Here is a 12,234-nt window from a genome sequence, read left to right as displayed (position 1 = left end):
TTTCAAATTAATTCGAGGAACATCGTTGATTGTTGCTGCTCATTAATAATTGTATTTTAGCAATGCGGACGAGAGTATTTAATCGAGGCTGTTGGAAAGTTTTTACTCTTCGGCGAATTTAAAGTCTACCAGACTTGTGGAGAACTGGTGTTTATCATTTTTGCTTTCCAATCCATTTAAAATTTATCAGGTCCTTGGAAAACTGGAGTGAAAGAATTTTGGTGACTATTATTAGTGGCCACCATGACTTCAAGTAACCTTGGTTTAAGCAATTTTTTTGATCGGTGGTCATTCGACGTGGCGTGTTTTATGGAAATCCAGTTCCTATTTTGTTGGATTCCATTTATTTGTCAATCAGATGTCAGATTATAATCAATAATAATTAGCAATAACAGGGACGTGTAATAACGTGGAAAAGTGTTGTAAAGAACACAGAATGAAATTTTCCAAAATGCAAACACTTTCCCACTTTTAATTTTGAACTAAAATGATGAGGTCAAATTTCCTATTATTAGTTTCTCGTTTAAATCTTTGCAAAATGATTGTATAGTGTGGTCTGATATCGCAAAAACAAAATTCTTCAGACAGTGGTATCAAACTGTTTCATAAGCAGGGCTCAAATATTGCACATAATTTTTTTGGTTGCTTGGACACAAAATTTGGTGAGTTGTTGTGCACTAATTCTAAAAGTTAATCATGGTGATACAACATCGGTTATCATTTATATCGAAACATTTTTTTGATTGTACGAACATTAACCTTTTGAATCTTCGTGGAAAAAATCAACCAAATGCGTGGTGGTAAAATATGTCCTTCATAGTTTGCACGTTTATGATAAGTAAATTGATGAATTTTCAGACGGTTAAAAACTTGAAGCAGGATTTTGTATACGATGAATTTGCTGATTAGGTATCAGCTTATCTGTAATAAAACTGGTCCGTCGTATCGTTCTATAATATATAATAACGGTAAAACAAGCAGCACACTTCTCGCGGTTAAATTTTTTCAAATGTTGAGTAATCGATCGATTAGTGTTGTATACCAGGGATAATTTCTGCGACAATGATCTCGATGTAATTACGATTGCGTGGCTCTTATTATTACCACTTGTAATATTGTATCAATCGATTCACAATGAGTCATGAGATTGTTGAAATATAAGTAACATTGTTGCAACATATATTATATGTATACACATTACATAAGTTACTAATTCAATACGTATTTTCGACTACTACGATTGTTCGTCAATTAATATTCTGAGGCTTTCAATTTTGCGATTTTCACGACACGCCGCCGCAGGCAGGCAGGCAGGCAGGCTGCTATTATTTTATCGGAATTATCGTAGGTTAATTGTTAGGAGTGAGATACCGTCACACGCTCGGCGTGAAATATCTATCGATAAAAGGATAGCTCCACTTTCGGATCAAGGCAGTACCGCGTTTCTCGTTGCGCGAATAATTCACTTAAATGACGGAACCTATGTCCAAATACTCCCTCGAGGAGGTGTCAAAAAATGACGGAACCAACGGAGCTAGAGTGTGGATAATAATCAACGACGATGTACTCGATGTTACAAATTCTCTGGACGAGGTGCGTGCAGAACTTTGCTTCTTTACTGTCGGATGACAATCAATTATCTCCCAGTTTAGAGGATTGTGCAATTTTTATATATTATTATCTTCATGCAGTTACAATGTAACAGAGAGAAGATAAAATTGTAGGTTTTAATGGCAAGTTAGATATGAAGTTGCGGGGGAATTTAGGTGATTAAATTATGAAGATTCATTCATCCTATTTATTTATTATAATAATACATCAAACTTTTCCGGTTTAACTATATATTTATATGAGATTGTGAATAAAAACTTCGTGTATATAGATATAATGAGAGAACGCGTAGTTTGCTCTTTCCCCATTCGGTTTTATAGATAGACATATACGATTTCGAAATTGCGGTTCTTATGATTCAATATCAATTCAAGAATTTAACGCTAAGCGATAATGAGTCGCGAGTCAGTTATCGTTGGTTGGTCTAATCTTGGACCTTGTCGTAACGGATATTACGAATAAATAAACTGCGCATATCAGACGACGGAAACGTCTGGTAGTGACGTTTGAATTGAAGGTCATTACCAGTGTTCGATTAATTCTTTACCCCAAAGACCTGCGTTACCTATTCATTCCAGCATCCTGGCGGTAGAGACTCTATATTGGAATATGCAGGTCAAGATGCGACAAAAGCTTTCAACGACGTCGGTCACTCCGGTGATGCGCGGAGCTATTTGAAAGGTTCAAAAATTGGCGAATTAATCGAGGTAAATGACTGAAACATACATACATGCATACATACAATATACATATATATAATATATGTATACGTGCAACGTGCGATTCATCCATTTTCCCCACATTTGATTATTCACGCGTATGCGAAAACGCCCAACTGACTTGTCTTATATCCTGCAGGAAGACAAATTGACTAACAGAAAGAAAAAGAATCAATCGGCTGAAAGTTCGACGAAAACTGCGTCTCACAGGTACGTTATACGAATTCTCCATCTTCCATATTCTTCCGGACAAATTTCACGTGAACTTTGACGTATATGTGTAACCGAATCAATTTCATCTCGACAACGATGCTTGTAATTAATTTTCTCTAATGACGTATTCACAAATCATGATCCTTCTGAAGTGTCTAATAGCAAAGCCTTTAAAACCCAAAATCAAGAATTACGTAATAATATTAACTACTGCAGACACTTTGTGAGATTAGGGACGAAATAATACTGTTCAATAAACGATTGGAAAATATTATTCTACATGTATCATGAAGAATGCAGAATCTGATCAAATGTGATTATTATTATTTTTTAACTATACACTGTGTCTTTCTACAGGAGTGTTTTGTCGATAGTATCTTGTGGATTATGCGGCTAATCCGGGATTCTGAGAAAAAAAGGCAGATGCTGGTTGCTGCTGTGCTGTTTTTGGTTTAACATTAACATAAGCTATACATAATTAACTATAGTATTAATAATATTATTGCCAATAATAATATTAATAATAATGATGATGATGATGATGATGATGATGATGATGATGATGATGATAATGATAATAACGGGCACTATCCTCATATGTGTAATGTATAATTAAATTATTTTTGAATTATTATTATTTGATATTCATCGTCGATATTTAAGAGGATAAAGTAATAGTTGTAATATATTCAGGGTAATACGTGAGTGGAATGAAACATTGCAAAAACAACTACCATTCCACAGCTTGCGATTGATTTTGGAGTAGTAACGAGTTCGCAAAAATACGTTTTCCTTTGCTAAACGGTTCACTGAAGTAGGATTTTTTTTTTTTTGAAAATATATCGTTTATATATTAACGTTACGAGTTTCAAACCCATAGATATATTCATCACACGAAGGTCAATTAAAATCTGAGAACCTAAGGGGGGGTGGGGGGACTAACGAATAACAAGTTAAAATGAAAGTATGTATAATAGTTTTAACTTCAACCGCATTATCTTAATCCAATCTCTGATTTTAACAACGATTTTCCGTAATTCGCTTTATACCTGAAATTTTGACACATATATATATAATAACTACAACCGGTTGATAAATTGAGTATAACAGAATCGTTCGTTGGAGTCACTCGACTTGTGGATGAAATTTTTATATCCATCCGCCCATCATCTGTCCAGTCGCTTTCGACTTTCCTCGAAGTTTCGTTGTAGCTACCGGTGGACCGGATTCCGGTTCCGCGGTGACCGCCGGTGATTTCGCAGTTTCCTTAGCCTTAGAAACTGAGGCCGCCCTCGGAGCCTCTTCGGACTTACTTTCTTTGCTGGAATCATTCTCCGGCTTCTTAGTTTCCTCCTTCTGCTTATCCTCCTCATCTTTCTTCCCGCTCTCATGCGGCGCCGGATTCGAGCTCGAATCGGGCTTCGGGTTTGGCGGTGAGCCATTGGATTTATTCCTGGCTGCGTCCTCTTCGGAAGGATCTTCCGGTATCGGTGTCGGCGATCGGTGCTCAGTTCCTTTCACCTCCAACCCTGCAGCACCCGCTTCCCCCGCTTTATCAAAGCTGTTTGTACTCATGCTTTTTATCATTCCCTTCCTTATCGACTCTGACAACGATCCGGCTAGCGAAGGTGTCGCCGTTGGCTGCCTCTGCAACGGTTCGTTGCTTCTTACTCTTGTGCTTGATCTTTGCGATGCGTTTGCGCTGTTTGAACCTCCTAAGAGAGAGGAAAAAAAATTACATTAAAGTGTAACAAGGAGGCGAACTCGGGTCTTTTCGGGCCGTTATATAACAAGAGTATGTTACGCGTTTTTTCACGAACCACGAAGTTGAGGTTAGAGTTGCGTAATGTCAGATTCATCGCGACGGCGCATGCGCGGAGTACAGAAAATACTATTTTTAGCTCCTGGGAGTACGCGCGCATGCTCTCTTGCGAATAAATCTAACATTACGCGACCCTAACCTCAATTTCGTGCTTCTAGGAGTTGAAAGTAGTCTTTTCTGTACTCCGCGCATGCGCATTTGCAGACTCACTTTACCATCACAGAAACGGATACCAACTTTGCGTACAGAAAACACGCGTGAAAAAACGGTCCAAACATGCTCGCTCTGTATAAATTATATTCCATAATAGATGAAAAAATGCGGTACAAACCTTCCCCGGTTGCCGCGACTTTCTCGTCTGTCTTTATTCGGCTCATGATGAACTTCGCGTAGGCGATTCGCGTCGTTGGGGAAACTACGCTCAGATTCGGATTGTACTCCAGTAGACGGTCCGGGTCCATCGAGGCCAGATCCGAATCTGGGAAGTTAGAGAGATGTCGTCGCAAGCTTCTCCTCGACTGTCTTATGAAAGCTTCGTTCGTGCTGCCGATCGGGTCGCGGGCGACTGTGTTTTGCCTGACGACGGCGTTCCAGTCCTTCTTGCTTGTGCCGCTGCTTCGTTTGCCAATCGCCCGGGCTATTTGGCTGAAGACGTCTTTCGGCTCCTTTTCGCTCGTTATCACCGCGTTAACGATGCCCTCGACGATTCCGATCTGGAAGTCCTTCTGCAAACGGCGCTCCATCACTCGTCCCTTCTTTCCAGAAACTGAAAGTTGGTTGTTTTATCATTATCATTATCATTATCATTATTATTGTTGTTGTTGGTGTTTAGTTTTTACTTTTTTACAGCGGTTTGAATTTCCCATTAATATTTATATGCTACAATTTTTTTTTTTTTTTTTTTTTGTTATATCGCTTACGTGCTGCTTCCTGCTTGTCGATGTCCGGTGTTCGCATTCCGTTTTGCTTGAGAATATCGATGAGCTCGTAACGAAGGGTTGATATGTCCTGTCGAATTTCCATCACGTCGTCCTCCGTTATTCCAAAATCGTCACGCTTTCGCTGCTCGGCAGTTACGTAGCGACGGATCAAGAGACGCATCACGGTGTCGTGTCTGGCCAGTGCCTTTTCTCGCGATTTTTTCTAGTGAGGTATGTAACGAAGAAACAAAAAAAGAAAACCGACATGCGTTTGATACTTTCGTTGGAACGTTTTCTTAACTTATTATTATTAATATTGTTATTTTCTATCGCCGTGACGTGTTTTCAAATGATTGTCAACGAACCTCGATCGAAGTTGGTCGACATATCTATAATAATTATTAATTATTGACTCGTGACATGTCATACATACGACATGGTAGACTAAGAAAAATCCAACAGGTATCTAAATATATACAAAGTTTAAACAAATGGGGCACGTCCGGCTATAAATATACTTACCACCGATCAAAATGCGAATACATTGGTGAATTGAATGGCAGTCAAACATTTCATTAATTATACCTGTCTGCACAGACGGTCCTCTTAAGGCGTCTATGAATCGAGCTATAATCATTATTCAATTCGTAACGTTCACATCGTATAAAATATACGTGCAAATAATGTCTCTACCTATAATTGTATATGTAATAAGTCGCGAGGACACAGATGGAAAGTATACGTTAAATTAAAAGCACGATGAATTTTCAACTGGCAAAATTCTGTTTGATAATATGCAAGTATCTTTTACGTCAACCCTTCAAAGTATTTCACTGAATTTATTAAGGTAAATTCTAGAGAAAGAAGGGAAAAATGTAACATTGATTATAAATATTCTTTCCAGTGTAACGATGACTTCGAAATTTGATCGGATCTAGAGCAAATTAATTGAAATTATATTATAAATAAATTATATTGTTGCACAGTACACCGGGCAAGTAAGGGGCGTACCTAAATTGTGTTTCTCATTGTTAATATCGTGGCTTGGAAGCGTCGGGTTGGTTTTCGCAGCTTATATATGTGTATTTAGCAACACGGTGAAAGTGTGAAACGTGAAACTTACTATGATCGATCTAGTTGGACGACCTTTGTTACCGCAAGCAAGGACTTTGTTGAAGGATTTGCTGGTCGGGATCATGTTGAAAGGTGGTGGGACAGTGTCACCCTCCTCGAAGTAACTCATCCATAAGTGACTTCTGGCAAATTTCCATTCGGTATCGGCTCTTTCCTAAAACGTGGATTGTTATCGATACTTGAATTCATTAGCAATCGTTCTTCATCATCCCATTATTCCAGTGTATACCAATAATCAGATACATTATACTCACAGATATTATTTGATAGGAGTTGGACATCATGGCGATAAGCATGTTTAGTAGAACGATTACGTTTATCACGGAATACGAGCCGAACATCAGCAGAGCCCAGAATCGAGTGAAACTCTTGATGCCCGTTAGGTCGAAGGACATCAGATCGACCATCCCGAAACTGGCCCAAAAGAGAGACTGAGAGGTTTCGAATAGGCTGAAAAATGGTGGTGATGGTCGTGGTTAATTTACCGTCGAAACACTCGATTCTCTTTATGAATTATTTGCTGATATCCTCACTTAGCGAATCTTCGCCATATGGAACAAGCCTTCTCCTGATTGTCGAAGTCTGGTAGCCCGCTAGGTAAATGGTAACACTTCATTTTCTCCAAGTCAGCGTAGTACCACATCAGTTGATTCATGCCTAATTCGAGGATCGAGTCAACGTGTGAATATTATTTGATAAGTTCTCAGGCTTGGGGTGTTGCGGAATACCGATTTCTTACCGCATCCAAAAGCGAAGAGCACGAGGGTGTAAATGAAGAAGAATTTTATGATATCGATTATCATTCTGCCCAAAGATATTTGGAGAGGTCCGAGGTGGGGATTCACGCTGAATATATGGACGAGCTTCAAGAAACTGAAAAACGATACGTTGATTTTTACGTTCATTGGATTCGGCTCGTGATGCGAATAAAAGGTTGAATCTATACCTGAATATCATCCCTGCTGCGAAAGCTCCTTCCGAAAGAAGCATTGGATCGAAAGCGTCCCACTGATCACGCGGGTACCACGGATCGCTGCCGCTCCAATATTCTCTCTGTGGAGAAAAGGGGAATGCTGAAAAAGGTCGACTTTAAAGAATACTTGATTTTTTCACTTAGGAGGCATTGTACGCTTTACCTGAACGACGAACCATGCTGTGAGCCTTAAACTTATCCATATGACGTAAAAAACGTTTTGAACAAAGTCTACTATGTTCCAGAGATCGGATACGTATTCCAGCAGGCCGTCGGACCATAAGGATTTCATCTCGCCAAACAGCAGACCTGCGTGAAAACGCAGGGTGAATTTTTTTTTTTTTTTTTTTTCTTTTTCAAATGTTCAATTAATTTTCAGTATTCGTTTCTGGAATCGTTAACTCACTTATGATGTATATGATAACTCCCGATTCGACGAATCCCGGGATACAGCCACGTTCTCTACGCTTCCAACCTGCTAAAATTTCTCGCATCCAAGCATTGCCGAATAATTCGATTGCCAGGTATTCGACGCGCTGCGAAGCCATACCGAGTAGCACTGCGATGATTAGAAAAACACGTAGATGATTTCAATTAAAATTGAAATTATTTTAATATCGTTAAGTGGAGCGAGCTACTGGTCACACGGGGTACACGATCAATTGGATACAATTAGAAGACTGAGGAAGAAGCGACGACATAATACAGTATCAATTAACTCTCTTTCTTTCTACCCCCAGAAGAAATTAAAAAACCAAACTGGAAAAGGAAAAAACGATAAAATAGGACCAAACGAACCAAAACCATACTCGTGTGTTGTGTTACATTGTAAAGTTACGAACTCAAGCTGTTACAGATTTAACTAACCACCCACCCATCCACCCACGACACGTAAAGTAAAGTTTGCGAGTTACACGTGCAAGCTATAGGAAATTTTTTTTTTTTTTGCTTCTATTTCTAACGTCTATTTAATGTGAGAATAGTCTCGTTGAGAAACTCACTGAGAAAAAAAGCATACGAAGAAGAGTGGCATATGAATTTGACGAATGGTTTTTTCATGAATAGCCCCATTTTCGACGTTGGCGCCATCATGTATATCGAACTGTAAACCGGGAACATAGCGCCCAGTTTACCAACCTCGATCAACTGTCCGATCATACTTTTTCTCCTGAAACCTGGTAATCCGTCGTACCAAATTGCCGCCAACAATTGCTGGACGTTCGGATGAGCTACGAACTGGAAATCACAAGGACATGATTGAACTGCGACGACGACGGGTGATCGAAAAGCTAGAATTTCATTACGAATAAACGCCGAAGAGGCCGTCACCTGTTTCTGCTTGTACTTTATGGCGAGCTTGAGGCGATCCAGAGTCTGTCTTTCTCCTGGTTCCCAGTTCTCCCCGGTTGGATTGTAGTTCAGCATCACTTCCAACTCGTGCGAGGTCCTCGCGTGGTCCAGCAGAGAGGTGGCGAAAGTTTGACAAAGCTCTCGCATTTCCTGCAGGTCAATTAAAAGTCCACATAATTTCTCATTTGAACCCTTTTCACATTCCAGTGGTTTGGGGACCACTGGATTGGAGTTTTGTGAGAATGTAGTTAACTGGACCCTACGTTGTATTCGGAACGAAACTCCTGCTCCATTCGACTGAGTCGTCTCAGTTCCCAGGACAATTCGAATGCCGTTAGCAGCGGGTCTCTAGACGAGAGTGCTATCAAAGAAGACGAAGTCAGTGCTCTGTAGGCGTTTATTCTCGACTGCGAATGCCTCAGCGAATCCTGTTCGCTGGAAACGACGCACTCGTCGCATCCGCATCTGGAATTGAAGGCCGTTTCAGGCTTAAAGGAAACTGCATTTAAGGTCAAAGCGCGAAATTGAAAAAGTTTGCAAGTGTCGTAGAAAAAAAGTTACAGGACTTAGTGACGATGGTTGTCTTCAAGGACCTACGTCTTACCCGGGTTACCCTAAACAATTCACCTACCGAGCATCGTGGGGAGTCGGTAAAGTCGCTCCTCGATCTAAGAGGATTTTTAATATTTCGTAATTGTTTTTGTGCGCTGCCAGTATCAGGGGTGTGATATCTGGGGTGAAGTTTGACGAGGATCTGTCGACGGCTTCCCAGCTCTATAAATAAATTTTGGTGTAAATAAATCTTGACACACTTTCTACGTTTTAAATGTTGTTCATTGTTATCGTTTCTCTTGGCTTTGTTCGGTAGGTAAGTTAAATCGATTCATTAGCCGCTTGAAAATTGTCACGTGTCAAGTCCGCCACTGCGGTACATAATTTTCAAGTGTTATAGGTATACTTACGTAAGGCTGACCAGCCACATGCGTTCTTTCCTCCCATTCCAGCAATATTTCTACAGCTTCGACGTACTCCTCTTTAATTGCATGTAAAAGCGCGTCCTAAAAAGTCGCGAATATTGTAGAACGAACATTTTTCTCAAGTTTTATTCTCCAACTGTCGAAAGAACGACATTCATCGTACCTTCACTTGAATTCCCAACTCCAAAAGCAGCCGGATTAATTCAATATTCTCATTTTCTATCGCTGCGATCAGTGCTGATCTATTCAAAGGATCGACGCAGTTGATGTTGAGCAACTCCGGATGATCCTTGTGCTCCTCGAGGAGTCTGGGGACGCGAAGGCATCGTGATAACGGATGAAACTATAGTTTCTAAGCGACACTGAACATTTACCTTTTAACCGTAGCACAGTCACCTCGTTCAGCGCTCAATAAAAAATGTTTCTCTATCGAACCGAGGGAGTATTCGGCTGGTGCCTGCAACGAAGCAACCGATGGTGCTCGCGCCTCATTGCTTAGTAAATTTTGCTGGGATTCGGATGGATTCATTATCGATATTCCATACAATTATCACGGCAAAAACGTCTCCTTAACCGATGCTTCAGTGTTCCCCCTATTTCTCGTTATCTGAAGTCACACGTAGGTATGTATAGGTATGTAAATTGGATCAAGAGAGTTAATACTTATATGGTAAACGCAATGAGTAACAAATGCTGGTTGGTTCGCGTTTGCTAAATCTATTGTAATCTATACGCCACACTGACCTCAAACAGTATTAGAAAAATGTCCAAATTAAATTTACTCTCGCAAAAAAAAAAAAAGAAATAATACGTAGGTACATATATTCAAAAATGACAAATGAAATTTGAGGAAAGATGAAAAAAAAAAAAAAATGGTCTGGCTCCACGGACACTTTTGAATAAAATTGAAGCGAAGGACGTTTTAATTTTCCAAAACTGATACCGATCTTTCACATTAATTGTTAAGTTATAAATCGCTGGATTGATAAACGATTCGGAGTAATTGTCTCACCTGCATTTGAAGCGGCCTTGAAAATTTCTAGTAAAAGTGATATTTCACAGCTGTCCTATGTGGAGTGTGAAATGAGACTGAGGGGCGTAGGTAGCCGAGTACTTTGCTGAATCCGTACGATATTTTCCGAGTGGGAGAGCTTGCCAGTGGGATTAAGCACAAATATATATAGGGTTTGTTAAAAAGAACTCTCTAGTCAGTGGAAATATAACATTGGATTACCGCAGGTATACACCTAGTCGGCTACTGCCATTACGCCTCTGGAACTATCTCCAACATATTCTACCTCTGGATTAAGGGTGCGCACACGGTCATCTGCGGGGATAAACCGTGACCAACACACATATATACCTACGCAAGCATCTTATATATTTACCAACAAAACCAATTTACGTTGACACGTGATACATGCACACCATGCTCCGAGAGTGTGAAACTTTCCCACTTCCATTCTTTCTCAAACTTTTCTTTCGAACTTCTTGCAGTTTTACTTCATTTTTCACGAGATATTGTTGATTGTTCCCCCCCCCCCCCCCCCCCCTTGTTTTGAGAAACTTTTCATCTTCCCATTTTAAAACAATCTTTCGGGGTTAACGGTGAATGACCGAAACACGCGCCCTGATGACCTCTTCGAAGCGAGCTGAAATTTGATTAGCTATTTGGAACGATCGATGTCGGATCGATAGTGTGAGGTCGTCTCTGTCAAACGCCTGGTTCACTTACTCCACACGTCGAACTGTGTATGTGCAGATTGTGCGCTAATGCGAATTTAGTATTTTTATTATTCCTAATGCGTCTTGTTGTTAGCGTAGATTTAATGTTTCCGTGTATCGCAAGTGGACAGTACGTATGTAACTGCAGAGAAAATGTTCTTTCAACTGCAGCTTTCTGATGATGATGAATCGAAACAAACGAAGGATTGAGGTTTGGTTTAATTCCAGGATAATCTACAAGCATATAGTGAGATGATAGAGAAGAAATTATTTAAAATTTCATGACGTACAGCCACTTTTATGGATCGATATATGTATACAGGTATATACTTATTAAATTTACATTGTTTTTTATACCAACTGTGTATATTTAAATTTATAATGTACAATATGTTGTAGTCTATGATCCTCATATGTAATTGTTCCGGGTGTGATTTGAATCAATAAATCAAGTGAAAATACGTGAAAGGAAACGAGAGAAACAACAACGTGGGTACATAAATTGGGGTTTCGTAAAATCTTGTCGAGCACAACGAACGATGTTGGAACTATTTGTATATATTATATTTACATACTGATGTTGGTTACCATATTGCCAATTTCAGGTTCGCTTGTTTCCCTTTCTCGAGGACATGATAAGAATACTGTAGTTTTTGATTGGCTGGGGTTGGTAATTTTCTGCTTTTCACTCTATACTTTTTCACGTTTACTGTGTAATTTCAGGCTGCAAAAAATCTCTATGCAGTCTGCCAACTTTTGCAATCCCCTTGCAGGATGGCGTATTAAGTTG

General features: G+C 39.7%; 2 protein-coding genes across 2 annotated transcripts; one reads left to right on the top strand and one right to left on the bottom strand.

The window, feature by feature from the left end:
* The first annotated feature begins 1,337 nt into the window (after positions 1–1,337).
* Positions 1,338–3,270, top strand: LOC124412447 (cytochrome b5-like). The gene is made up of 4 exons (XM_046892317.1): positions 1,338–1,593; positions 2,190–2,318; positions 2,470–2,540; positions 2,901–3,270. Exons 1-4 carry the CDS (start codon positions 1,471–1,473, stop codon positions 2,938–2,940), a joined length of 363 nt encoding a protein of 120 aa, XP_046748273.1. The 5' UTR covers positions 1,338–1,470; the 3' UTR covers positions 2,941–3,270.
* Positions 3,271–3,499: 229 nt separating this feature from the next.
* LOC124412439 (transient receptor potential protein) lies at positions 3,500–10,959 on the bottom strand. The gene is made up of 18 exons (XM_046892301.1): positions 10,732–10,959; positions 10,094–10,326; positions 9,883–10,027; positions 9,705–9,800; positions 9,374–9,516; positions 9,006–9,207; positions 8,722–8,892; positions 8,394–8,628; positions 7,799–7,951; positions 7,556–7,701; positions 7,366–7,472; positions 7,159–7,292; positions 6,953–7,076; positions 6,674–6,869; positions 6,409–6,573; positions 5,286–5,508; positions 4,697–5,131; positions 3,500–4,258 (listed from the first exon to the last, which is right to left on the bottom strand). The coding sequence occupies exons 2-18, from the start codon at positions 10,246–10,248 to the stop codon at positions 3,693–3,695; spliced, it is 3,396 nt and encodes a 1,131-aa protein (XP_046748257.1). The 5' UTR covers positions 10,249–10,326; positions 10,732–10,959; the 3' UTR covers positions 3,500–3,692.
* Positions 10,960–12,234: the final 1,275 nt, after the last annotated feature.

This window comes from Diprion similis, chromosome 11 (genome assembly GCF_021155765.1).
Source record: "Diprion similis isolate iyDipSimi1 chromosome 11, iyDipSimi1.1, whole genome shotgun sequence".
Classification (NCBI taxonomy): domain Eukaryota; kingdom Metazoa; phylum Arthropoda; class Insecta; order Hymenoptera; family Diprionidae; genus Diprion; species Diprion similis.
Note: the sequence above shows the minus strand (reverse complement) of the source record. Positions and strands in the feature narration are given on the sequence as shown.

Bases quoted from the DNA above. Each gene is read 5' to 3' on its own strand.
- LOC124412447 (XM_046892317.1), top strand. From the start codon at position 1,471: ATGACGGAACCTATGTCCAAATACTCCCTCGAGGAGGTGTCAAAAAAT. The intron at 1,594-2,189 runs GTGCGTGCAGAA...TATTCATTCCAG, and splicing joins TTACAAATTCTCTGGACGAG to CATCCTGGCGGTAGAGACTC. The intron at 2,319-2,469 runs GTAAATGACTGA...TATATCCTGCAG, and splicing joins AAATTGGCGAATTAATCGAG to GAAGACAAATTGACTAACAG.
- LOC124412439 (XM_046892301.1), bottom strand. From the start codon at position 10,248: ATGAATCCATCCGAATCCCAGCAAAATTTACTAAGCAATGAGGCGCGA. The intron at 7,952-8,393 runs GTGAGTTTCTCA...TAATCATCGCAG, and splicing joins TTCGTATGCTTTTTTTCTCA to TGCTACTCGGTATGGCTTCG. The intron at 6,870-6,952 runs GTGAGGATATCA...ACCATTTTTCAG, and splicing joins ATATGGCGAAGATTCGCTAA to CCTATTCGAAACCTCTCAGT.